At 47.0% G+C, this 26,791-nt stretch overlaps 1 protein-coding gene across 1 annotated transcript in view; it reads right to left on the bottom strand.

Moving 5' to 3' along the window:
* Positions 1-17,980, bottom strand: part of AFF1 (ALF transcription elongation factor 1) — a 268,126-nt gene extending 250,146 nt beyond the window's left edge. Inside the window, exon 1 of the mRNA XM_082265696.1 lies at positions 17,825-17,980. Coding sequence (XP_082121822.1) covers positions 17,825-17,841 — 17 coding nt within the window. The 5' untranslated portion in view covers positions 17,842-17,980. The remainder of the gene's footprint in view (positions 1-17,824) is intronic.
* Between the last annotated feature and the right edge of the window lie 8,811 nt (positions 17,981-26,791).

The following is a 26,791-nucleotide window of genomic DNA, read 5'->3' on the forward strand; positions in this document are numbered from 1 at the left end:
CTATTACACTACACACAGGGCCTCAACTCCCCTGTTAAAACGCCGTAAGGCCTTTCACCACTATTAATCACAACGTGCTGATATTTTGCTCTTACAAGAGACTAATTTTCCTCACTCATACCGGCCATCTTTTTTGCACAAACGGTATCCTGTTTTCTATCTAACGAACGCCCCAGATAAGACCAAATGGGTTGCTGTCTGCTTTTCAGCCAGAATATCCTTCACCCTACAGCAGGAACTTGGAGATCCCGATGGGAGATACCTTTTGGGGAACGGACTGGTTGGCGAGCAGTTATGCACTTTTGTTTCATATTACGCCCCGAACTCGGGACAAGCTACTTTTTTAAACCAAATTACTGAAGGCTCTGGCTATTTTCTGGAAAGTCAAGTTATTTGTGGAGGGGGATACCAATCTTGCCCTGGACTTGTGCTTAGATAAATCTAACCCGACTTGTACAACTCTTAAAACGACCTCCTAAATCTGATACAAGAGTAGCCAAATTGATGTATTCTCTTAATTTAATAGATGCCTGGCATGAAGTTAATCCTTCTGTACATGAAGTTAATCCTTCTGTACACTTTCTACTCCGCCCCACATGCAACCTATTCTCGTATTGATCATATTTTTGTTTTTCTGTACCTTGATTCCCAGTATTGGCAAAGCCTCTAAAAGAGCGGTCGCATGGTCCGACCATTCTTTGGTATCTGTAATGCTTTCATCACTTTTTGTTCCACCTTGGACGCCTCAATGGAGGCTCAATTAATCTTTACTGTCAGACAAATGCTGGTGTGAGGATATCCCAATGAGCTTGAGACAATATTTTCAGGATAACTTAATGGACGATATATATCACCCGTAGCAGTGTGGGCTGCCCACAAAGCGAGGATTTGCGGCAAAATAATTCAAACGTCTTCAAAACTCAATAAGGCGCGACAGGAGTGCATTCAGATTCTTGATCGTAAGCTGCACTCGCTGCTCCAACATAATAAACATTCTGCGGACCCCTCTATTTTACAACAAATTGACCAGACAAGGCTGGAGCTTAATCTAGCGTTAACATCGCGAGCTGAAAAGAGTTTGTTGGGCCTCGTCACGATTGTATATGCATAAAGACAAAATTGGCTCACTACTGGTCCATAAGCTGAACCCAAAACCCTCGTAAAGTTCTCAAAACCTTCCACAAATTTTTACTCCTCGTTATACAAGGCCTCGACTGGAGAGGATCATCAGTCCAGCGTGGCTTACTTGGAGAGGTTGCACCCTCCCAAAATCTCCCCGGACCATAGATCAATTATGGAAGCCCCCTTTACAGCGCAGGAAATTAAATCAGCAATCAAGACTTCCAAAGTGGGTTCAGCGCCTGGACCCGAGTTCCCAAACCAATACTGCCGCAAATTCCAAGATTTACTAGCCCCACACTTGGTACATTATTTTAATGCCCTGCAGGCATTAGACCCCCGACCCCCCCCCCCCCCCCCCACCACATGGCCTATATCTCAGTTATACCAAAAACGTGGAAAGATACTGGTGAGGTGGGAAATTACCAACCTATATCTCTCAGAGAATGACCTCAAATTGTTCACTAAAGTGCTTGCAAATCATCTATCATCTTTTATCCCTTATTTGCATAGGGATCAGGTGGGCTTCATCCTGGGCAGGCAAGGCCAGGATCAGATTTGGAGGGCTATTGATTTGATCTCCCTTATGCAGGTGGCCTGGGAGAGGGATGCCCCTCAGGAAGGACTTTTACTTTACTTAGAACTTCTGCCTTGGATCACTGAGTTCCTCAGACATTGCATGAGGTTTGCATGTTCTCCCAGTGCTTATATTTGCTCTGGTTTTCTTCCACACTCCAAAGACATGCTGGTAGGTAAATTGACTCTTGTCTAAATTGCCCCTAGCATGTGTATGCATGCATGCGAGATAGGGACCTTAGATAGCAAGCGCCTTTTGGGCAGGGACAGACATGAATGTACAGTATGTAAACAGCCGTGTCAATTGAGGAAGCTATATAAATACATGTAATAAATACATTATAATGATGCAAAAAAAAAAAAAAAAACAACAAAACATATTCCTGTTGTAGTACAAACAATCAGACACTAGGAATTAGAACAGTAAGGCCTCTTTCACACGGCCGCTCCGTATGTACGTATATCACCCCATCAGTTTGCGGGTGATATACGGACATAATGCATGTCAATGGGATTGCGGATGTCAGCGGATGACCATCCGCTGACATCCAATTTGCGTCATTTCAGTTCTGTTCCATTTTTTGGAACGGAACAGAACCCTATTTTTCTTCCGTTTAAAAAATGGAACTGATGCAAAATCGGATGTCAGCGGTGTCATCCGCTGACATCCGCAATCCCCATAGACATGCATTATGTCCGTATATCATCCGCAAACGGATGGGATGATATGCGGACATACGGACAAGTGTCATCCGTGTCCGTGAAAAAAAAAAAAAAAAGTGCCGGAGCGGAGATAAAAAACGGAGCGGCCGTGTGAAAGAGGCCTAGATTTTGAAGGTCAAAAGTCGGTGTGTTCATACAGACTCATATGTGAACACATAGAATTCAATCAAAAGTTCATTACGAATTTGAATCCCTAAAAACTCAAAGCCAAATTGGTTTCCATAGATTGCCACATTACGCATATTATCTTTGCTCTTAAAATAGTGTCTTCCATGTATTCATTTGTGACATTTGTATAGAAATATGCAGTACATTAAATCAAAACTATATAAGGTCATCAGCTTCTTATTAACTGGCTATATAAAAAGAGGTCTGAAGTAAAACGAGTTGTACAACGTCTAGCTACCTGAACATTCACAAAGCTCACATTACCATGTTATGTGGCTGGGCAGAATCACCACATGGGGGAGGGGTTGCTCAGCAATTAGTCAAGCCTTGGGATTAAGCACACCTATAATTTACCAGTAAACAGAACACTGTAAAGCAGGACAGTCAGAATGTTAGATGTTTTGCTTGGTTCTCCCAAAGATGCATGCTTAATATGTGTCATGTTTAAAGAGAACCTGTTCGGCTACAAATACAGGAACTGTGCAGATTTGTTTTTTTTTTAAGGTGCCATTCGCAGAATGCCTTGAAATCATTTTTTTTCCAGTGAATACAAATTGTTTTCTGATTGAAGAAGCTGGAGAGGCTGGGGCGATGACAGCATGATCTCCACCTCTTCCAATCAAAGAACGCCTTGTGATGTTGCTGTTATGATCCCACCTCTAATTCGAAAATGGCTTGTATTCTTTGAAAAAAATACAAGGCATTCTGTGAATGGCAGCAGTGCTGAACGAGTGACCACTTGTGGTTATAGTATGCAGAAATATAGTTACTCTGCATAGTACCTGGAAGATCGCGGCAGTCACACGCCTCCCTGGACACACTGAATCAGGCCCCGATCCCCTTCAACCTTGGCAAACAGATAACACTAGAAGTCTGAAAAAGCATAGCCGTACTCTTGAGCGCCTATGGCATAACACTAGGTCTCAGAAGGATTTCAACCGATATAAATCTGCCCTCCAAAAATACAATTCCAGTCTCCACACTGCCAAACAGACCTATTTTATCACTCATTAACAGCCTGTCATCACACCCCCGGAAACTCTTCGCTACCTTTAATTCTCTACTCCGTCCACCACTACCCCCTCCCACCGACTCACTCACTGCCCAGGAGATTGCCTACCACTTCAAACAGAAGATTGATACAATTCGTAAGGAAATCATTGCTGTTCAGATACCTTCCATGCCTTATGCTTCATGCCCACAGGTGCGATCATTACTTCCCTCATTCAACCCCGCCACTATAGATGAGGTTGCTAAACTACTTGCCAACGTCCACTTAACGACCTGCCCTCTGGATCCTGTTCCCTCGCAAAATGCTACGTTCCCGTTCTGGCCCTATTCTACGCTCTCTAACCCACATCTTCAATCTCTCCCTCTCTTCTGGCATCTTCCCCAACTCTCTAAAACATGTACTAGTCAGCCCCATACTTAAAAAGCCCTCAATGGACCCAACCAATCTGAACAACCTACGCCCTATTTCCTTGCTCCCCTTTTCATCCAAACTCCTCGAACGTCTAGTCTACAACCGACTGTGCAACCACCTTGCCGAGAATAGCCTCCTTGATCTGGATTTCGGCCTCAACACTCCACTGAAACTGCTCTCCTAAAACTGACAAACGATCTACTAATGCCCAAAACCAATGGACACTATTCTGTACTCCTACTTCTGGACCTTTCTGCTGCCTTTGATACGGTTGACCATCCCCTCCTCCTCAAAAAACTCCATGCCTTTGGTCTCCGGGATTGTACTCTTCACTGGTTATCTTCCTACTTATTCAACCGCACCTTTAGCGTTATGTACAATTCTACTTCCTCCTCTCCTCTTCCCTTCTCTGTTGGGGTCCCCCAAGGCTCTGTTCTTGGACCCCTCCTATTTTCAATCTACACCTCCTCTCTGGGTCAGTTGATAGCCTCCCACGGCTTCCAATACCATCTCTACGCTGACGATACCCAAATCTATCTATCCACCCCTCAGCTCTCTCCCTCAGTCTCTTCACGTATCACTAATTTACTATCAGATATATCGGTCTGGAAGTCTCACCACTTCCTCAAACTCAATCCATCCAAAACCGAGCTTATAATTTTTCCTCCACCACGTGCCCCTTCCCCTGATTTCTCTGTCAATATGGATGGCATTACCATCAGCCCATCCCCGCATGCCTAGGTGTTGTCCTGGACTCTGAACTCGCCTTCAAACCCCACATCCAATCGCTGTCCAAATCTTGCCGCCTCAGCCTCCGCAACATCTCCAAAATACGCCCTTTTCTAACCAAAGACACAACAAAGCTCCTAGTTCACTCCCTGGTCATCTCGCGCCTCGACTACTGCAATTCCCGTCTCGTTGGCTTACCTCTACACAGGCTATCCTCCCTTCAATCCATCATGAATGCTGCCGCCAGACTCATCCCCCTTACCAATCGCTCAGTGTCCGCTGCTCCTCTGTCAAGCCCTCTACTGGCTTCCGCTCACCCAACAAATTAAATTCAAAATACTTACAACATCTTACAAAGCAATCCACAGCTTAGCCCCTAGCTACATCACTAGCCTAGTCTCAAAATACCAAACTAATCTCTCTCTTCATTCCTCTCAAAACCTCCTGCTCTCTATCTCCCTCATCACCTCCTCTCATGCCCGCCTCCAGGACTTTTCCAGAGCCTCTCCAATCCTATGGAACTCCTTACCCTTATCTGTCCGATTATCTCCTACTCCATTAGCTTTAAGGCGATCTCTGAAAACCCTCCTTTGCAGAGAAGCCTATCCTACCCACACCTAACAAATATACCTCCATTTTCTCCATTAGCCCATCCCCCACGGTTATTGCCTTTTGTTTCACTTGACCCTCCCTTCTAGATTATAAACTCTAACGAGCAGGGCCCTCTAGTTCCTCCTGTTTTGAACTGTATTGTCTTCCCTCACATTGTAAAGCGCTGCGCAAACTGTTGGCGCTATATAAATCCTGTATTATATTAATATTAATAATAATAAATAGTAGTGACTATTCGTGTCCATTCTCACTGGTACGACTTGTCAGGCGACTTGGTCAGCCTGACAAGTCGTGCACCGTCGCTCCCATAGTGTAGTACAGGACCGGTTCTAATAGGAGCGACACAAGTCGCTCCGACTTAGAAAAAGGGTCCTGTACTACTTCAGGGCGACCTGGAGGCGACTTGCATTGAATTCCATTATGTGAGTCCGTGCAAGTCGCGCTGCACGCGACTTCACAGGTCGCCCCCTAAGTCGGAGCGACCTAATGTGAACGGAGACTTAGGCTTCATGTACACGGGACTTTTGAAAATGTCTCCTGAACACTGGAACTTGACAGCTAGTAACCTTAACACTGGAACTTGACAGCTAGTAACCAGCGGTTAAAAATGTCTGTTTTGCAGCGTTTGCATTTAGAAGCCTTTTTACATTGTAAAATGGTCAGAAATGTATCCCTATTGGAAACACCTATAAACGAAACGCTTATGAAACGCAAGTTACCTCGTTTAGATGCGTTTGCATGCTGTTTTAAGTATTTGGTGTTTCATATACCAATAAACTTCCGTCTGAACGCATTTTTTTGCTTTAAAAAAAAAAAAAGCCACTGAACTCAACTGCCTATAAACGACTATAAATGTCTCAGTATACATGGACAGATAACAGGAGGTAAGCTCAGAGGCTGCTGGAAAAAAAACGCCCAACTGCTCCTAAACGGACGTTTATCACCAGCGGTGTGCATGAGGCCCTACAGTGATTGTCAGCTTCCACAGAGGCCCACTGGGTAAAGAGATATATGCACACCTACAGTATGTCAAGCTAAACCAATGTAACAAAAAATCCTACATGGAGTTTAGCTTTAAAACAGCAATGGGGAATTTTATATGCAAAAATATTTAAAGTAACAAATTCTGCTCATCTCATTTTCCTCATCCAACTACATAGGTCATGTAGCTGCCTTTTTTTGGTGCGTTCCCAATATAGACTACATTACAACATGCCAACACACTACATCTCGGGAGATGTAGCCAGATAAGATTAGTTTCCCTTTAAGCTCCTGTGAATTGCTATGGTAAACTCTTTCAAAACACCTTCAGAACTGTAAAAAAAAAAAAAAAAAAAAACACACACACTTGTACTACCTACCTTTTGGGTTTGGGGTTACTGTAACAGTTGGGTACCTGTTCAAGGATCTATGTAATAGGTTGTGGCTGGTGCACTGAGGGAGGTAACTAACAGTGACAACAGACATAACCTCGGCAAAGCACTTTCCTTTACCACTAAACAGCTAACAGGTGCCCAATTTGAAATGATAAAGTTGGCATATAGGTCTGTAGCACAAACAGTTGTGTCTATGACCAGTGGCATCTCCCTTTTGGAGGTTGCAGCACAAAGATGTCAAGATCATGCTCCTTTTCAGGGGACCATTTTTTTTAAAGAATATAAAGCTGTTTTACCCAAATGGCAATTCACAAAGTAAGCCTCACCACACATTACTTGAGATTGTTACCCCTTTTTATGTAGCAGATCTCTGCAGATTATAGTTGTGCTTTAAATTTCTAACGTAGCAAGTCAGTGCAGCTCACTTATAAATCTTGAAACCGGTCATGAGAGAAACCGAAGTCTGCAACGGCTAAAAACTCTTGAAATTGCTAGTTATCTGGCAGTCATGCTGACCTTCATGCATCAATACTCCTGAGTCACTGGCCCAGAAAATATATTCCAATATCTCATCTGCATTTGTTTTTCCTTGTAACAGACCCGGAAAAATAAATCCAGTGGCTCAGCAAAACAGCCAGGCAACTAGCATTGTCAGAAGGTGATAAGCAATGGCAGCTCTGTATTTCTTTCATTAAAAGGTTTACTATAAACGGGAATATAACCCAATCTTATGACCACTGACACGTAAAGTGAATAACATTGATGATCTAATTACAATGGCTCCTGAAAGTTGACAGGATATATTAGGCAGCAAGTGAACATATTGTCCCTGAAGATGATGTGTTAAAAGCAAAAAAAAAAAAAGTAAGGATTTGAGCGACTTTGACAAGGTCCAAATTGTAATGGCTAGACAACTGGGCCAGAGCAACTCCAAAACTGCAGCTCTTGTGGGATGTTCCCAGTCTGCATTGGTCAGCACCTACCAAAAGTGGACCAAGGAAGGAAAACTGGCGACAGGGTCACGGGTGTCCAAGGTTAACTGATGCACATGGGGCTGGCCCATGTAGTCCAATCCAATAGAGGATCAACTGTAGCTCAAATTGCTGAAAAGGTTAATATTGGTTCTGATATAAAAGCTTCAGAACACACAGTGCACTGCAGTTTGCTGTGTAGCCGCAAAGTGATCAGGGTGCCAATGCTGACACGTGTCCGCGGCCAAAAGTGCCTACAATGAGCAAGTACAGTGCATTGCGAAAGTATTCGGCCCCCTTGAACTTTTGCCACATTTCAGGCTTCAAACATAAAGATAAAAAACTGTAATTTTTTGTGAAGAAACAACAACAAGTGGGACACAATCATGAAGTGGAACAAAATTTATTGGATATTTCAAACTTTAACAAATAAAAAAACTGAAAAATTGGGCGTGCAAAATTATTCAGCCCCCTTAAGTTAATACTTTGTAGTGCCACCTTTTGCTGCGATTACAGCTGTAAGTCGCTTGGGGTATGTCTCTATCAGTTTTGCACATCGAGAGACTGAAATTTTTGCTCATTCCTCCTTGCAAAACAGCTTGAGCTCAGTGAGGTTGGATGGAGAGCGTTTGTGAACAGCAGTTTTCAGATCTTTCCACAGATTCTCGATTGGATTCAGGTCTGGACTTTGACTTGGCCATTCTAACACCTGGATATGTTTATTTGTGAACCATTCCATTGTAGATTTTGCTTTATGTTTTGGATCAGTGGTCCTCAGGGCCCACTAACAGGCCAGATTTTAAGTATTACCTTGGGGAGATGCAGACTAGAGTACTGCAATCACTGAGCAGCAAATGATATCACCTGGGATGTATTTCAGTTATCTTGCAAACCTGGCCTGTTAGTGGGCTCTGTAGGCCAGGGTTGAGAACCACTGTTTTGGATCATTGTCTTGTTGGAAGACAAATGTCCGTCCCAGTCTCAGGTCTTTTGCAGACTCCATCAGGTTTTCTTCCAGAATGGTCCGATTTTGGCTCCATCCATCTTCCCATCAATTTTAACCATCTTCCCTGTCCCTGCTGAAGAAAGCAGGCCAAACCATGATGCTGCCACCACCATGTTTGACAGTGGGGATGGTGTGTTCAGGGTGATGAGCTGTGTTGCTTTTACACCAAACATAACGTTTTGCATTGTTGCCAAAATGTTTCGATTTTGGTTTCATCTGACCAAAGCACCTTCTTCCACATGTTTGGTGTGTCTCCCAGGTGGCTTGTGGCAAACTTTAAACGACACTTTTTATGGACATCTTTAAGAAATGGCTTTCTTCTTGCCACTCGTCCATAAAGGCCAGATTTGTGCAGTATACGACTGATTGTTGTCCTATGGACAGAGTCTCCCACCTCAGCTGTAGATCTCTGCAGTTCATCCAGAGTGATCATGGGCCTCTTGGCTGCATCTCTGATCAGTCTTCTCCTTGTATGAGCTGAAAGTTTAGAGGGACGGCCAGGTCTTCGTAGATTTGCAGTGGTCTGATACGCCTTCCATTTCAATATTATCGCTTGCACAGTGCTCCTTGGGATGTTTAAAGCTTGGGAAATCTTTTTGTATCCAATTCCGGCTTTAAACTTCTCCACAACAGTATCTCGGACCTGCCTGGTGTGTTCCTTGTTCTTCATGATGCTCTCTGCGCTTTAAACGAACCTCTGAGACTATCACAGTGCAGGTGCATTTATACGGAGACTTGATTACACACAGGTGGATTCTATTTATCATCATTAGTCATTTAGGTCAACATTGGATCATTCAGAGATCCTCACTGAACTTCTGGAGAGAGTTTGCTGCACTGAAAGTAAAGGGGCTGAATAATTTTGCACGCCCAATTTTTCAGTTTTTTATTTGTTAACTAAGTTTGAAATATCCAATAAATTTCGTTCCACTTCATGATTGTGTCCCACTTGTTAATTCTTCACAAAAAATTACAGTTTATTATCTTTATGTTTGAAGCCTGAAATGTGGTAAAAGGTTGAAAAATTAAAAGGGGCCGAATACTTTCGCAATGCACTGTAAACATCAGAACTCGATCATGGAGCAATGGAGGAAGGTGGCCTTATTTAATGAACTCAGGAATAGTTTGAGGAACACAACGATGAGTTAGAGATACTGGCTTCCAAATTCTTTAGATCTCAGCCCAACCAAGCATCTGTGGGATGTACTGCAAAAACAAGTCCGAACCATGGAAGCCCTACCTAACAATTTACAGGACTAAAAGGATCTGCTACTGAGCGCTTGGTGCCAGGAACCACAGCATACCTGCAGAGGTCTAGTGGAGTCCATGTCTTGACGGGTCACAATGTTACGGCTGACCGATGTTTATAAAAGCAGTGAATCTGACATTCAGCAAACATTCACTGCAGAAGAGGGTTCTGATGAATGCATTTTAAATTACAATTGTTAACTACTGTCCGATTATCTCATACTCTATTAGCTATTAGGCGATCTCTGAAAACCCTCCTCTTCAGTGAAGCCTATCCTACCCACACCTAACAACTCTACCTACATTTTATCCATCTGCCCATCCCCCTCAGTTATTGCCTTTTGTTTCACTTGACCCTCCTTTCTAGATTGTAAGCTCTAACAAGCAGGGCCCTCTAATTCCTCCTGTATTGAATTGTATTGTAACTGTATTGTCTTCCCCACACTGTAAGACCCCATTCACACTAGCGCGACTTGTCAGGCGACTTGGTCGCCTGACAAGTCGCGGTGGGTCGTCTGCCTTTGATTAGCACAGGACCCGTTCTAATAGGAGCGACACAAGTTGCTCCGACTTAGAAAAAGGGTCCTGTACTACTTTGGGGCGACCTGGAGGCGACCTGCATTGACTTCAATGATATGAAGTCCGTGCATGTCACGCCGAGGTCGCGGTTCACGATGTGCACCGCGACTTCACAGGTCGCCCCAGCAAGTCGTGTCGCCCCTGTCTGAACGGGGTCTAAAGCACTGCGCAAACTGTTGGCGCTATATAAATCCTGTATAATAATAATAATAATAATAATAATAATAATAATAATAATAATAATAATAATAATAATAACTACCAGTAATTGTTTGGGGCATATATTTAATGAATGCGACTTTCACCAACGAATCTTAGGCTGATGACACATGGACGATTTTTTTAAAGAGATTAACTGAGATTGCAATTTGTGGGTAAGCATAGTGATAGCTGCAATACGTCATAGAAAATCATTAAGAGTGATTGTCACTAGCGATTTTGACGTAGCACGGAATTGCTGAGCCATAGAGCACCAAATCACTTTCTATGGGGTCACTAATAGTAGCATTTTTAAAATCATTAGCGACAAATGACTAACTACACAAGGTGGGTGGGGGGAGCAGAGATCTGATTGGTGTGAGAAAATTGCCCATATGTAATCAGCCTTCTAGTGTAAAACAATCTTTGATGATGCATTTAACAAACCCCCAAGTCAATGGAAAGATATTGGGACTAAAAAATAAAACAAACCGATCACTAAACAGAGGTGGAACAGTCACACGTCCCTAACAATAATGGTGTAGTATTAGTTAAGTCTCTATTTGATAAGTCCAGCCCACATGAGTGACAAAAGGTAAAATGCCATCTGTCTAACTTTTCTGGTAACCTTTACTGCCCATTAAAGTTTCTAGGTCACTGGATGGGGGGTGGGGAGGTCACCAGTGATATTAGAAAAGGCTGAGGGCTGTTCGCTCTATAAAAGGCTGCAAACTGGTAACTGCTAGATCAGCAAACCCTCGCTCGCCACAGCCTGAAAGGACCAGAGCTACTGCTTTACTCTCCAGCTGTCATGGTGCATTTTACTGCACAGGCCAATAAACAGCATAGGCAAACACTTTTTCAAATCAGATCGGCCAAAACTCATCAGGAATGAAAATGCACTAAACTCAATCCTGAAAAAATCAAGTATTTGCTGCTATAGATAGGAGATACTTTTTATCAATGTTGTTTTTACGACATGAAATGTAACATCCACTTAATTTATGCCTAATTGTTTTAATGGACGTACAAAGTATTGCATATGTCTCAACTGCATGCTTATTTTTGTTTATAAATCAAGACTTCATGATTCTAAAAAATGTATACTTGATTCCCACTCAAAATGTAAAACAATTGCATAACCTTCAGGAGGAATTATTGTCACTCACCACCTCCTTTGTCGTTACACAGCACTGTCATGACAATGTGATACACCATAGGGAATATATACCAAGTGTTGCTTTAGGTGGGGGATTTTGACAAAGTTAATATTTTTTTTTATTAAATAAATGTATTAATTAAAAAAAAAAAAATGTAACACACTGTGCCTGGACAATGCACAGAAAAGATATCAGCTAGCAGTGCCCAGTAAGCTTCTCCTCTCCTTTTGGGTGTCTCCTGTAACAAACTGGGTACTAAGGAGGCACACGTATGTCAGATTCCAAGCTAAACCATGTGTGTCTATACACCCATTCCCCTCCATCAGGAGCCTATGGCTCCGCTGCCTTCAGCTTCCCCTGAGAAACCAGGAAATTAGGGTAACAATGCTGGGGCCAGTGGCAGGGACACAGAGCCAGGTAAGTGTCAGGGATTGGGGGTTAACAGAACCTCGGTAATTGATAAAAGAAAAAAAAGAATTTATTGGGACTTTAAGTATACCTCCAAAAAGTAAAATGTAGACACCAAATGAATAAAAAAAATGCACAACTTTATTATAGTGTTTACATTGAAAAGCTAAAGTAACCCTTAAGAGCCCATTCACACAGGGGCGACACGACTTGCCGGGGCAACCTGTGACCTCGGCGCAACATGCACGGACTTCATATCATTGAAGTCAATGCAAGTCGCCTCCAGGTCGCCGCAAAGTAGTACAGGACCCTTTTTCTAAGTCGGAGCGACTTGTGTCGCTCCTATTAGAACGGCTCCTGTGCTAATCAATGGCAGGCGACCAAGTCGCCTGACAAGCCGCGCTAGTGTGAATGGGGACTTAAAGCAGAATTTCTCTCTCTCAATCAAAATTGACCATTTTTAATCCCTATTCTGCTAGCATTAGTAAATAGATAGGCAAGTACATCATATTTACTTGTTTTAAACTTTTTTTTTTTTTTTTGTTTACATTTTTTCAGTTACTTCCTGGTTTTCAGGTCTAGGCAAATAATCTCATACATCCCAGGAGTCCTCAGGGCGGGAGGAGAGGTTTTTCTTAGCTGCCTGAGCTAAGGGCAGATGGATTCCAAGAAGTAAATGCTACACAAACCAGATCCCCTTAATCAAGATGATCACAGCCACAAATGCTAGGAGGGGGGGGGGGGGCATTTTTCAAACTGATTTCTCAGTAAAATAAAAAATATGGAGACCTGGATGGATGGGGGAGTTTGCTTTGAATATTAAAAATAATGAAATAGCATTTTTGGTGTGTGATGCACAGATGCAGTGAAGTTCAGCTTTAAGCCTGTAAGTAGTAGTTCTATTGGGATTTGTCTCATTTACACTTGTGGTGCTGTCTGAAAAGTGATCTCTGTTCAGCACATTTGGCAGTTGGGGAGGAGGCGTTGTATTTCCTCCTCACTGCCTGTTCAATCCCCTAATTGCCGGTCTTCCGCACGCGCAACCATGTGCATTGTGCTGCAGTCCCATTCACTTGAATGGGTAACGTTCAGTGAATGGTCATGCCTGCTGAACATGACAGAGTGTATAATTCCTGCCTCGATATGTGTACACCCCTGGCCACTGCCTTTCCAGCTAAAAGTGGAGCAGTTGAGGGGGTGGTAAAAACAATGCTCAACTACAGGGTTTCACCGTCTCCCAACCACTAGATCACGGATAGGCAAACTGTGGCCCTCCAGATGTTGCAGAACTTCAAGTCCCATGAGGCATAGCAAGACACCCAGAGGCAGAGGCATTATGGGACTTGTAGTTTTCCAACAGCTGGAGGGCCACAGTTTGCATATCCCTGCACTAGATGTATGCACACCATCTACCAATTCTTCACAGATTCATACAATATGAACCAATCTTTGATGACACAGTATGCATCTTTTCAATATTTTGATTTTGCGCAAAACTGATCATTTTCATTTAAACTATTCTGATCAATTTAGACAGAAATGTGATCAAAGGAAAGCAGATAAACCAATATGATTGTTAAGGGTATGACGAATCTAACAGTTTTTTTTTGATCTTCCAATCACATTTTTCTCCAGGACGGTATGTCGATTTTACATCCGATCTCATTGTGGATCAGTATATGGCCATCCTTGGAGAAATGTGTAATTCTAGTCGAACGCGCACTCTCTAAGAAAGATTGTTCTAAAGCTGGATAGACATTTCCTTTAGATTTACCTTTAACTATGTAGTGCAAGGGCCTGCCTGATTGCATACTAATTAAAAGTGTTTACGTTTGACCTCATTATATGGTTTTGGTAAATCTAAAGGAAAAAATCTAAAGACAATTGTATAGTGTGTATCCAGCTTTAGTTTGGGAAAAACAATTTTCAATACATGGCCAGGAATAATCTGTGAAACTTTCCAACTATTTGCCATCAAACGACTAATCTTTCTTCATATTAGGATAATCAAATACTGTACTTGTAGACATCACACTTTTCTTGTATCTGGAAGCATTGTTACAATATCATTAAATCTGACCATAGACCAGTAACTTTTTTTGCCCTTTCTTCAGCCAGCGGGCTAAACGAAAGAAAAAAAAATAACAGATTTCTCCATCTACAATCGAGGTGGAAAGAGGAATCCCTCTGCTGGGAAATTGTATTCTGACAGCGGGACCCGCCACTGTCAGCAGCTGATAGAAAAAAGCTTTCTAGCACGTCCCTTCAACAGAAGTCGATCAAACGATTACCTTCTGCTGAGCAAGGACGGCCTGCTGAACCAGCCGGATATTAATCAGCATATGGCAAGCTTTTCTGTCAAATGGGTCTTTTTACACTGCAAGATTTTTCGTTTGATAGAGAAAGTCATTAAGGTTTAAGCTAGGTTCACACGTGTGCCTTTTTATGTGTTTTTATTGCATTTTTCATGTCTGTTTATTTAAAGTGGAACTAAAAGTTGTACTAAAGGCTCAAAGTTTTTTTTTTACCTTCCTGCGTAAATAAAAACCCCTGTGCAGAAGCCCCCCCCCCAAAACCTGTACTTACCTGAGCCCCATGGCAATCCAGCAATGTGCACATGAGCCTCGGCTCCCCAGGGACTCTCTGTCCCCATTGACTGGCTGTCAATCACAGCCAGTGAGCCAATGAGGAGAGAGGGGATGGGGCCAAGCTGCGTAGCTGTGTAAATGGATACAAAGCAGCAGCTCGGGAGCCATTTGGCAGGAGGGAGGGCCAAGGAGCGTCAGTGGGAAGCTCGAGAAGAGGAGGATCAAAGCTCCTCTGTGCAAAACCACTGCAAAGAGCAGATCAGTATAAGGTTTATTTTTTAAAAAATTGGAAAATGCTCATAATAGCTTTTTTTGTGCTGCCTTTTAGTAGCTTTTATAAGTGTTAAGTGTTTTATTAGCATTTTTACAGTACATGAAGAAAATAAATAAATCTGCTCGAAAAAAGCTGTTAGGAGTGTTTAGCATCTTTTTCTGCCGGGAAAACACTTCCAAAAACGCTAAAAAAATGTTTTTTTTCTGCTCCTTAACGCTGAAGCTCATAAAATGCTGAAAATAGTGTGCATTGACACATAGGATATCACTATTCGCTTCTAGGCACTGGCAGCAGTAGCCCCCCCCATCGCCGGCATCACTGGCAGCAGTAGGCCCCCCCCCATCGCCGGCGTCAAAGGCAGCAGTAGCCCCCCCCCCCCATCGCCGGCATCACTGGCAGCAGAAGGCCCTCCCCATCGCCGTCGTCACTGGCAGCAGAAGGCCCTCCCCATCGCCGGCGTCACTGGCAGCAGTAGCCCCCCCCATCGTCAGCGTCACTGGCAGCAGTAGCCCCCCCCCCCCCCATCGCCGGCGTCACTGGCAGCAGTAGCCCCCCCCCCATCGCCGGCGTCACTGGCAGCAGTAGGCCCCCCCATCGCCGGCGTCACTGGCAGCAGTAGGCCCCCCCATCGCCGGCGCCAGTGGCAGCAGTAGGCCCCCCCCATCGCAGGCGCCAGTGGCAGCAGTAGGCCCCCCCCATCGCAGGCGCCAGTGGCAGCAGTAGGCCCCCCCATCGCCGGCGCCAGTGGCAGCAGTAGGCCCCCCCATCGCCGGCGTCACTGGCAGCAGTAGGCCCCCCCATTGCCGGCGCCAGTGGCAGCAGTAGGCCCCCCCCCCCCCATCGCCGGCGTCAGGGGCAGCAGCAGGGCCCCCCCATCGCCGGCGTTCGGGGCAGCAGTAGGGCTGCCCCGAACGTAGTGTTTGTGCCCCTTCGCCGGGGCCAGTGGGGGGGGGGGATATAGTGCCCCTTCGCCGGGACCAGTGGGGGGGGATATAGTGCCCCTTCGCCGGGGCCAGTGGGGGGGGGATATAGTGCCCCTTCGCCGGGGCCAGTGGGGGGGGATATAGTGCCCCTTCGCCGGGGCAAGTGGGGGGGGGGGATATAGTGCCCCTTCGCCGGGGCAAGTGGGGGGGGGGGATATAGTGCCCCTTCGCCGGGGCAAGTGGGGGGGGGATATAGTGCCCCTTCGCCGGGGCCAGTGGGGGGGGGGATATAGTGCCCCTTCGCCGGGGCCAGTGGGGGGGGGGGATATAGTGCCCCTTCGCCGGGGCCAGTGGGGGGGGGATATAGTGCCCCTTCGCCGGGGCCAGTGGGGGGGGGATTTATAGTGCCCCTTCGCCGGGGCCAGTGGGGGGGGGGGGATATAGTGCCCCTTCGCCGGGGCCAGTGGGGGGGGGGATATAGTGCCCCTTCGCCGGGGCCAGTGGGGGGGGGGGATATAGTGCCCCTTCGCCGGGGACAGTGGGGGGGGGGGGATATAGTGCCCCTTCGCCGGGGCCAGTGGGGGGGGGGTATAGTGCCCCTTCGCCGGAGCCAGTGGGGGGGGGGATATAGTGCCCCTTCGCCGGGGCCAGTGGGGGGGGGGGTATAGTGCCCCTTCGCCGGAGCCAGTGGGGGGGGGATATAGTGCCCCTTCGCCGGGGCCAGTGGGGGGGGGATATAGTGCCCCTTCGCCGGGGCCAGTGGGGGGGGATATAGTGCCCCTTCGCCGGGGCCAGTGGGGGGGGATATAGTGCCCCTTCGCCGGGGCCAGTGGGGGGAGGGAATAGTGCCCCTTCGCTGGCGTCAGTGGGAGGAATAGTTCCTCACTGGGGAGGAATAGTGGGAGGAATAGTGCCCCGAGAGCTTGATATAAGCAAAGAGCTGCAGTTTGGAGACCACTGCCATAGACAAAGATGGTATTCCTCTTATCGTGCATTGCCTCACAGCTATAAACTGGGACATAAGACTACTCAACCGAGGAATCAGACACCAATCTGATGAGCGCAGTCTTACATCTGTGGGGAGATCTCTCCACCTTTGTAACCTAAGTGATGATTGGGACATAGGCAAACCCAACAAGTGGGCAGTTCTGTCATTTGAAGCAAACCCCACGCTTAACACCACCGATCCCATTGATTTTGAATCCAAGAACGCTGCGGACATGGCACTGGCCTAATTTTCACAAGCCAAAGCCTGCACTATTATGGAAACTAGGGGACGGTGACACTCCAAGCGCTGGTACAGAAGAGATGATGCAAGGGCAGCAAAGTTGAAAGTTATAACAACACTACACAAGTTGTGATGAACACTTTTCAAGTGTTTACTAAACACAAGAGTGACAAGGCTGGCACCATCCAACCCAGCCTGGCTGGAAAGGATAAATAGTAGGTGTACACAGGGTTAATGAGTCAGTGTGTGTGTGCTATCTGCACCCTTTCACTAGGGGGAGCCCTCCACACACCTGTTGGCAGCCAATCAGATCGCACAGATGTATGCAGGGTGGTGTGTGAGGTATAGTTAGCAGTGCAGACATTAGCAGTGTCACATTACTGCTCCCCATATGGGTTAACGTGCTGCTCTCTTCTCCTTCCCCACCCCCCTTCACCTCATACTGTGCCCTATAATTAGTATAGCTGGGAATTCGTCTGAGCTGTCACCAACTTCTGCCCCCTCCTTCCCCTTACCTGGACTGGGCAGCCATAGCGAAGTGTCTCAAAGAAGACGTCCAGTGTCCATGAGGTTGTCGTCTCTTGTCCTCCTCAGGCGACCTCCGCCAATTGGCTGTGCGCCCCTTCCCTCTTCGCACCTCCGTTACATTATTATGGCTGGCTATATTACGTTCTCTATCCGCCGCCGCTCTCCCAGCCTCTGTACACTCGCACGTCTGCCCCCAACAGCAGCGCTCTGTCCCCAAACCACGCCCACCAAGCGCTCGAGGACACGCCCCCTTCGCTCAGAGGAGAAGAAATCCCTTTTGCAGCATACGCCCCTGCATGGGTAAAACCACTCCCAGCGTTTAGGGGGGGGGAGGTGTAGAACTTTAAACACAGACGCTGTTGATTACTAAATGTACACGGGCTAACAAGTAAAGTCTTTTTTTTTTTTTAAATAGTGTTTGTTTTTGTTTTTTTTTTACCGTGGTGTGCAGTCATTTCTGTTTTTTAACTTTTGTTCAGTAGGTAGTACAGCCCATACCGTAGATAGACTTGTGGAGCGGTGTCAATGGAGCTGCGCTGTGATTGGAGGCCGTGTGACGGGGGGGCGGTGTTAGGAAGAGCAGTCCTCCAGTCACAGGGGAGAGAAGCTCTCAGCTGGAGCTTAGGAAACGAATCTCATTGGGGGATTGGCACACTGGCACGCTACTACAGACAGTGCAGGATGAAAGAGACTGGTGTGCTGTCATTACATAGGAGTTGGCTTTTTTCTAGGCTAGCCAGGGGACTTCTGAACAATCTCTTTTACTAAAGATCACACAGTAAAGTGTCCTTTATTCTTTCAATAGTTTTTATTGAGTTTTATCAAGAAAACTTAAAGAGGTTGTAAACTCGTACAACTTTTTTTTTTGAAACCTGAAAGACAAACACATAATGAGCTAGTATGCATCGCTCATTATGAAATACTTACCTTAGAACGAGCCCCGCCGTGCCGCCTGCTCATCTGTATGACGGGCGACATGTCCAGTCACCTGTCTTCCGGGATCGCGGCATCCGGCCATCTGATTGGCCGAAGCCGCGGTGACGTCACTCCCGCGCACGCGCGCGGGAGCCGACAGTCACGGCACGGGACTCTGAAGAAATGGCACCAGCGGCCGTTCCTTCAGAGTGCATGCGCCAGTGACGTCACTGGCTGCATGTAAGGTAAATATCTCCTAAACGGTACATGTTTAGGAGATAGTTACAGTACCTATAGGTAAGCCTTATCATAGGCTTATCTATAGGTAAAAGTGTCAGAGGAGGGTTTACTTCCTCTTTAACATGTATTGTAAGAAACAGTTAACAGCTGGAACATTGAACAATACAGAGTTTCATGTCAGAAGAAAACTTACATAGTTTCCCATAAAGACCATACAGTACTGTAACCTCGGTAGAGAAGCAGTAAGTGCGATGTAGACAGTAACTATGCATACTACTTAAAGCGGAGTTCCACCCAGTAAGCTTTTTTTTTAATAAAAATACCCCTGGGACAGTCAGGGCTAGTACATTCCACAATGGATAGCCTCTGATCTGTCCCGGATTGCACTTACCTGCAAGAAGAAATACTTACCTTGAAAATGTATTCTCCAGCACTGCCATCTCAGGTGTGGGCAGCTTGAAGCCAGCGCGATCCTTTTCTGCGTCGTCTTCCGTCTTCTTCGGTCCCACGATGCACTACTCCGGCCCCGCCGTCACTTCCAGTGCCGCAGCGTCATCCCTGCACAGCTTCTGGGCATGCCCAGAAGCTGTTTTGCAAGGTATGACGCGCCTACACCGGAACTGACGTCGGGGGCGGTGCAGGCGCATTGATTCCTGGGAGCGATGACGTTCAGCTCCCAGGAATCATTGCAAAGCGGAAGTGACGGCACGGGCCGCGGCCAAGGAAGGAGGAAGTAGATGGTAAGGTAAGTATACTTTCTTCTAAACGAGTTAAGTAAAAAAAAAAAAAAAAAATTGCGATTATCCATTTGTTTTTCAGGTGACCCGGAGCGAGAAGATGGAGGTAAGTATCATTTTAGGGTGGAACTCCACTTTAAGGTGGTGTGGGTAGGGTATGGTGTGCAGATAGGTAGCGTTGAACGCTTTTTAGCAAAGGACTGAGTCATAGTATGTACTATCCATCCAGACCAGTGCTGAGTGAAATAGGCCCCCTGGGACATAGATAGAGCATGAGCTTTCTCCATAGAGAGTTGAATGTTGACTAGGCGGATGACTTCCAAATGGGAAGGAGGATCAGGTTTTTTCCAATGTCTCGCTATGGTGGATCTGGCTGCAATTAGGATATGAGTATATACTGTGCGCAAGGTGTGAGGCCAAGCCCAAAGACAGGAGAGCTACGGCCGGGTTAGCGGGTTGTATTCCAGTAACCGTAGAGAGGATCTCGAACACCCTTCTCCAGAAGCCCAGAAGACTTTTACAGGACCAAAAAATGTGATACAAATTGCCCACGTGGCCGCAGCCTCGCCAGCATAGAGGGTCGTTTTGATTGTAGAATTTGGATAGGCGGTATGGCGTTAGGTACCATCTAGTCAGAATCTTTTGCGATTGTTCACAATGCGTCATGCATTTGGAGGCTCTATAGGTGCTACGGATAGCACTTTGCCATTGGGTGGCGGAGAAGGATGTTCGTAGGTCCTCCTCCCACTTGGTCATATGAGTGGTTTTGTGGAAGGACATCTTACCAAGGAGATTGTTATAGAACAAGCAGATGCCTTTAAGGCCAGTATGAGGGGAAAAGAGGTATTGCATTACATCAGAAGGAATATGGGCTTGAGGAGGAGGATGCTAAATATGGAATTGTATGAAAGTCTGGCCGAGTCAGGTAGTTTAAATTCGCCCTGTAGCTGGTGGAAACTTTTTAGGGCTGTACATGAATACAGTTGGGATATGGAGTGGATACCCGCCGCAGTGAACTTAGATATGGAGGTGAAGGGAAGTAGAACCTGGAGAGTTTGCAAGGGAAATGAAACCGAAGTAGTCGGAGCATTTGAACCTGGGCTAGAGAGGAGGGTTCTCCATGCTTTAAGCGTCGTTTGTGTGGTGATGGGGAGTTCAGAGAGAGGTATACGTTTCCAGAGGTCTGCTAGGAGCAGGATAGGTAGATCCGTGGATTTAGATAAGAGAGATTCGATTATCACCCATGGTGAGGTGGGTGAGTGGATTGCCCATTGTCTAATGGGAGCAAGGTGGGCTGCCGTGTCGTAGTCGTGCAGGTCATGCTCAGTTTGGTGTGTATTGCTAGAGAGTTTTTTCTTTTTTTTTCTTGGGAGGGTGCATGTGGTCAGCACAGGGCCAATCAGCACTGTCTAGACAGAGGGTCAGGGGTCCTGTAGCCTCAAAGGACAGTCAATGCAGAATGAAAACTCCTCCTACAAGCTTTAAAAAAGACGCTGATAGAAGTCATAGGACTAAGGTTCAGGAGGGCAGTTTTTTCAATATGAAGCCAAAATCAAGAACACTGGGACATGACCTCAAACTAACTGGAGGAAAGTTCAAAACTTTTTTTTTACTGAAAGGGTAGTTAATGCTTGGAATAAACTTCCAGCAGAGGTAGTGAGACAGTCAACAGTAAATGGCTTCAAACATGCTTGGGACAAACATAGATCCAACCTCAGACAATAAAGTTAACGAAAAAAAAAAAAAAAAAACGGGTAGACTCGATGGACTACTCTTTCTTTTTCTGCCATCACTTTTCTATGTTTCTGTCATAAGACTGCTATATACAAGGTATTAAGCAGTTTATATTTACTAAACTAATTGCATTTCCATGTTCTGTGTACCGTGGGAGACCAGATATAGTGAATGCAGGCTCCTGGGTTTAGTAAGTGTAGCCCCCTACAAGGTAGGTGCTAGGTAAAAGTATAGTGGGCCTTGGCTGCCTAACAGCAGGGCCATGATTTTCAGCTGGGCTATCATGTCTCCCAGGTGTGGCTGCTGAGAGGGGAGTCTCCCCACTGGCTCCATGAGAGGATTCACATTGGGCAGTGGAGGAAACCCAATCAGTGGCTCATTCAGGCCTGTATCTACCCCAGAAGGCAGATTCTGCCACAAAGGATGCTGGGAGTGGGTATAAGTTTGAGGGGAACGCATGACACTCTTTGGCGGGAAGCAGTGCTCCAGGAGGGAGGGTACGGCTGTCTCTTCTCCTGTCAGAAGGATCGGGTGTCTCGGGTGGCTGCCTGAGAGTCCAGAGAGAGAGCTGAGCTGAGCTGCAGAGAGGATCCGGTGTGCCGAGGACCAGTGGAGATAGAGGGGTTCAGTTCCAGGAAAGCATGCCAAGTTCGTGAGTACTGTAAATTGCCCCTGGGGTCTGCCTGAAGTGTAGAGGGGACCGCTCCGGTGAAGGTCCCAGGGATCCAGGAGCCAGCTAGTGTCAAGGGGGGTGCCTAGTGAGAGGACCCTGAAGTGTTAGAGGGGGTGCCTAATGAGAGGACCCTGAAGTGTCAGAGGGGGTTCCTAGCAAGAGGACCCTGAAGTGTCAAAGGGGGTGCCTAGTGAGAGGACCCTGAAGTGCAGAGAGGGTGCCTAGTGAGACAGGGGCGTAACTACAGGGGTTGCAGGGGTTGAAATCGCAACCGGGCCCCATGCTCCAGGGGGCCCATGCAGCTCCCCTGTACCCCCTGTACACCTGGATAGGAGGGGCGGCAGCGGCAGCATGTAGAGGAATCACTGTCCTCCTTTTTCCTCCTGTAGCTGCAGGAGGAAAATGGAGGAGATTGGTTACTCTGTATGCTGCCCCCACCACTCCTCCTATCCACTTCACTTGTGTTCTGCTGTCTTTGGGCCCCAGTGTGCTTCCCTGGTCCCCCGCCCCTACTGTGCTGCCCCCCCACTGTGCTCCCTCCCCTCTCCTGCTGGCTGCTGAAGGGGATGGTTCACAATAGATAACCAGGAAGGGGTCGGTAAATATGTCATCTACCAGCTCCTTCCTTTTCTGAATGGACAGAGTCATAGTCAGTGACATTGTAAAAAAATAAAATAAAATGATAAAAAATAATACAATTCAAATACCAAAAAATAAAAACTACTGACACCAGTGGGTGAACTTCCAGGATCGCAAAGGTCAAATCTGCGACCGGGGCCCTGGCATTCCACCACCATTGGGAGGCCCCAAGATGGCAGGAAGGGGGCCCAGTGCAGAACTTGTGAAAGGGCCCCGAAATGAGAGTAAAGGGCCCCAGGATCAGTGGGAAGAGCCCCAGGCTTGAAGGGAAGGGCCCCGGCCAGGGGTTCGGGGGGCCCTTCATGGTTTCTTGCACCAGGGCCCTGAAGGTTCTAGTTACGCCTCTGTAGTGAGAGGACCCTGAAGTGTCAGATGAGGTGCCTAGTGAGAGGACCCTGAAGTGCAGAGAGGGTGCCTAGTGAGAGGACCCTGAAGTGTAAAGGGGCGCCAGTGGTTGGGCACTGAAGAGTTAAGTGTACAGTGTTAAGAGTTGCAGCAGCACAAGCAGTTACAAGGAGCTACCTCAGTCTGTGAAGGGCTGGAGGGAGCTGTTCACCGGACTTTTGACCTAAACAGAGTATCAGGAGTCAAATATCTTACAGTCCTGAATCTTCTGAGTTAACCTATGTATTAAAGTCGAAGTTTTTAGCACTTTCAGCAGAACAGTATCTTCAAGCGCCAGGGAGCATTCAGCTGGCGTCAAGACAGCGCTAACAGGCATTTTTCAATACAGTGTCCCAGTTGAACCTAGTTAAAGTGGAGTTCCACCCAAAAGTGGAACTTCCGCTTTAGGTAGTTCTAACCCCCTGACATGCCACATTTGGCATGTCATTTTTTTTGGGGGGGGGGGAGCGGGTACCTAGTTTTGACAGGTACCCACTCCCACTTCCGCTCGGAGCGCCGCGGCGCCCTGAGCGGAAGTTCTCCTCTCCCCCTCCCTCCCTGCAATCTTCTGGGACATGTCAGAGGTCCCAGAAGATTGCCGGCCGATCACGACGCGTAGCGCAACTCGCGCATGCACAGTGCGTACCCGGCTGTGAAGGCGCAAACTGTCACAGCCGGGTGCCCACACCAGTGATGCCAGCGCCGCAGAGCAGAGAGGGAGAAGAGCGAGGCTTCGGGCGGCCGCATCGCTGGACCGTTTGACAGGTGAGTGTGTGATTAGGCTGGAACTCCACTTTAAGTCAGAAGAGTATCCCACTCATTCCCTTGTTCCATCCCCATTACAAAATAAACAAAACAAACCAAAGATGCCGGAATGGTCATTGTCTCAGCTCTCACACTTGGGTTTTCAACTTAAATGTGTTGGAAGTGTTACCGGTAACAATGGCAGAACCATATCAGGGCCAATGCCTAGAAATATTGCTACGTAAGGTTTTCTAAAAAACCTAGACATTTTGGGCATTTCTCTCATACATGTTAAAAATCAGCATTTTCCCTTAGAAAATTACTCAGCACCCATCAAATGTTATATTCAGTATCTCACAAAAGTGAGTGCACCCCTCACATTTTTGTAAATATTTTTTTCTATCTTTTCATGTGACAACACTGAAGAAATGTCACTTTGCTACAATGTAAAGTAGTGAGGGAACAGCTTGTATAACAGTGTAAATTTGCTGTCCCCTCAAAATAACTCAACACACAGTCATTAATGTCTAAACCACTGGAAACAAACTGTCACGAACCGGCAGGACTGGTAGTGGATCCTCTGGACCAGAGAGGCGATGGCGCGGGTTGTACTAGAGGACCGGTTCTAAGCAGTTACTGGTCTTCACCAGAGCCCGCCGCAAGGCGGGATGGATTTGCTGCGGCGGTAACTTCCAGGTCGTGTCCCCTAGCAACAACTCGATCTCTCTGGCAGCTGATATGGCGTGGTACACAGGGAGTAGGCAAGAGCGTAGTCGGACGTAGCAGAGGTCAGGGCAGGCGGCAGAGGTTCAAAGGCAAGATGTCGGTAGCAAGGATTCGGCAACAGGCAATGCAAACAAACACAGAAGGGAACGCTTTCACAGAGGCACAAGGCACAAAGATCCGGCAGGAAGCTGTGTGAGGAGAAGGTATTAATGAGCAGTGCACAGGTGAAGCCTAATTAAGTCAGCACTGCCTTTCACAAACCTTAACCCTTAATAACCAGTTTGGACCAGGCACCAATCACCTGTGCACTGGTCCTTTAGATCTAAGAGTCCTGGTGCGTGTGCGCCCTAGAGAGCGGAGAATCGCACACGCCGAGACGCAGGAGCGCCGCCTGGAGACACACGCTGTGTGCGCTCCGAGGCCAGCAGGGGGCCCGGAGCGCTGAGCGTAACAGTACCCCCCCCCTTTGGTCTCCCCCTCTTTTTGGAACCCAAGAACTTGCGGATGAGGCTGCGGTCCAGGATGTTCTCCTCCGGCTCCCAAGATCTCTCCTCAGGACCGCAGCCCTCCCAATCGACCAAAAAAAATCTTTTCCCCCGGATGACTTTGGTCGCTAGGACTTCTTTGACCGAAAAAATATCAGAGGTACCAGCGACAGGGGTGGGAGAAAGAAGTTTAGGAGAGAAGCGGTTAAAGATAGCAGGTTTGAGAAGGGAGAAATGGAAAGAGTTATGGATTCGGAGAGAGGGTGGAAGATGGAGCTGGTAGGACACCTGGTTAATGCGGCTCTTGATTTTAAAGGGACCCAAGTAACGAGGGCCCAACTTGTAACTTGGGACCTTAAATCTGATGAATTTCGAGGAGAGCCACACTTTGTCACCGGGACTGAATTCCGGCGGAGCTCTGCGACTTTTATCGGCCTGGAACTTCATACGGGCCGAGGCCTTGAGGAGGGCTGAGTGGGTCTCTCGCCAAATAGAAGAGAAGTCCTGAAGGAGGTCCTCTACAGCTGGTACAGAAGAGGGAGCAGAGGTCCGAGGCAGAGGTGGCAGAGGATGACGACCATAGACCACAAAAAATGGAGATTTATTGGAGGCAGAAGATTGCTTGAAATTGTAAGAAAACTCTGCCCAAGGGAGTAAATCCGACCAATCATCTTGACGGGAGGACACAAAATGGCGTAGATAATCTCCCAGAATCTGGTTCACCCGTTCCACTTGGCCATTGGACTGAGGGTGATACGAGGAAGAAAAGTCCAACTTGACTCCGAGCTGACCACAGAGAGCCCTCCAAAATCTGGAAACAAACTGCACCCCACGGTCCGAGACGATGTGTCTGGGAAGGCCGTGGAGGCGGAAGATGTGTAGAAAAAACTGTTTGGCCAACTGAGGCGTGGACGGGAGACCAGGCAGGGACACAAAGTGAGCCATTTTCGAAAATCGGTCCACCACGACCCAGATGACCGTCATACCATGGGAGGAGGGAAGATCAGTGATAAAGTCCATGGCGATGTGCGACCAAGGGGTCTCAGGAACAGGAAGAGGCAGAAGAAGACCCGCAGGTTTCTGACGAGGAGTTTTGTCACGAGCGCAGATCACACAGGACTGGACGAATTCTGTGACGTCTCTCTCCAGAGTGGGCCACCAATATCTTTGGGAAATTAGTTGAAGAGATTTTTTAATTCCAGGATGACCGGATGACCGGCAAAAAGGGAAGCGTTGCCCCACTTGAGAATCTGTAACCGCTGACGAGGAGGAATGTAGGTCTTGCCAGGGGGAAGAAGACGCAGGTCCACAGGAGCAACCGAGATGAGACATTCTGGGGGGATAATGTGTTGAGGAGTGGGTATGTCACCCACCACATCTGAAGAGCGAGAAAGGGCATCTGCCCTGATGTTCTTAGCAGCTGGGCAGAAATGAATCTGGAAATTGAAGCGGGCGAAGAAGATGGACCAACGGGCTTGGCGGGGATTTAGTCTTTGAGCTGACTGGAGGTAGGCTAGGTTCTTGTGGTCCGTAAAGATGATCACCGGGTGAGGAGCACCCTCGAGAAGATGTCTCCATTCTTCCAAGGCTAATTTAATTGCCAGCAGTTCTCTGTCCCCAATAGAGTAATTCTTCTCGGCGGAGGAAAAGGTTTTAGAGAAGAAGCCACAAGTTATG

This window comes from Pelophylax lessonae (assembly GCF_965119305.1).
Source record: "Pelophylax lessonae genome assembly, chromosome: 1".
NCBI lineage: Eukaryota > Metazoa > Chordata > Amphibia > Anura > Ranidae > Pelophylax > Pelophylax lessonae.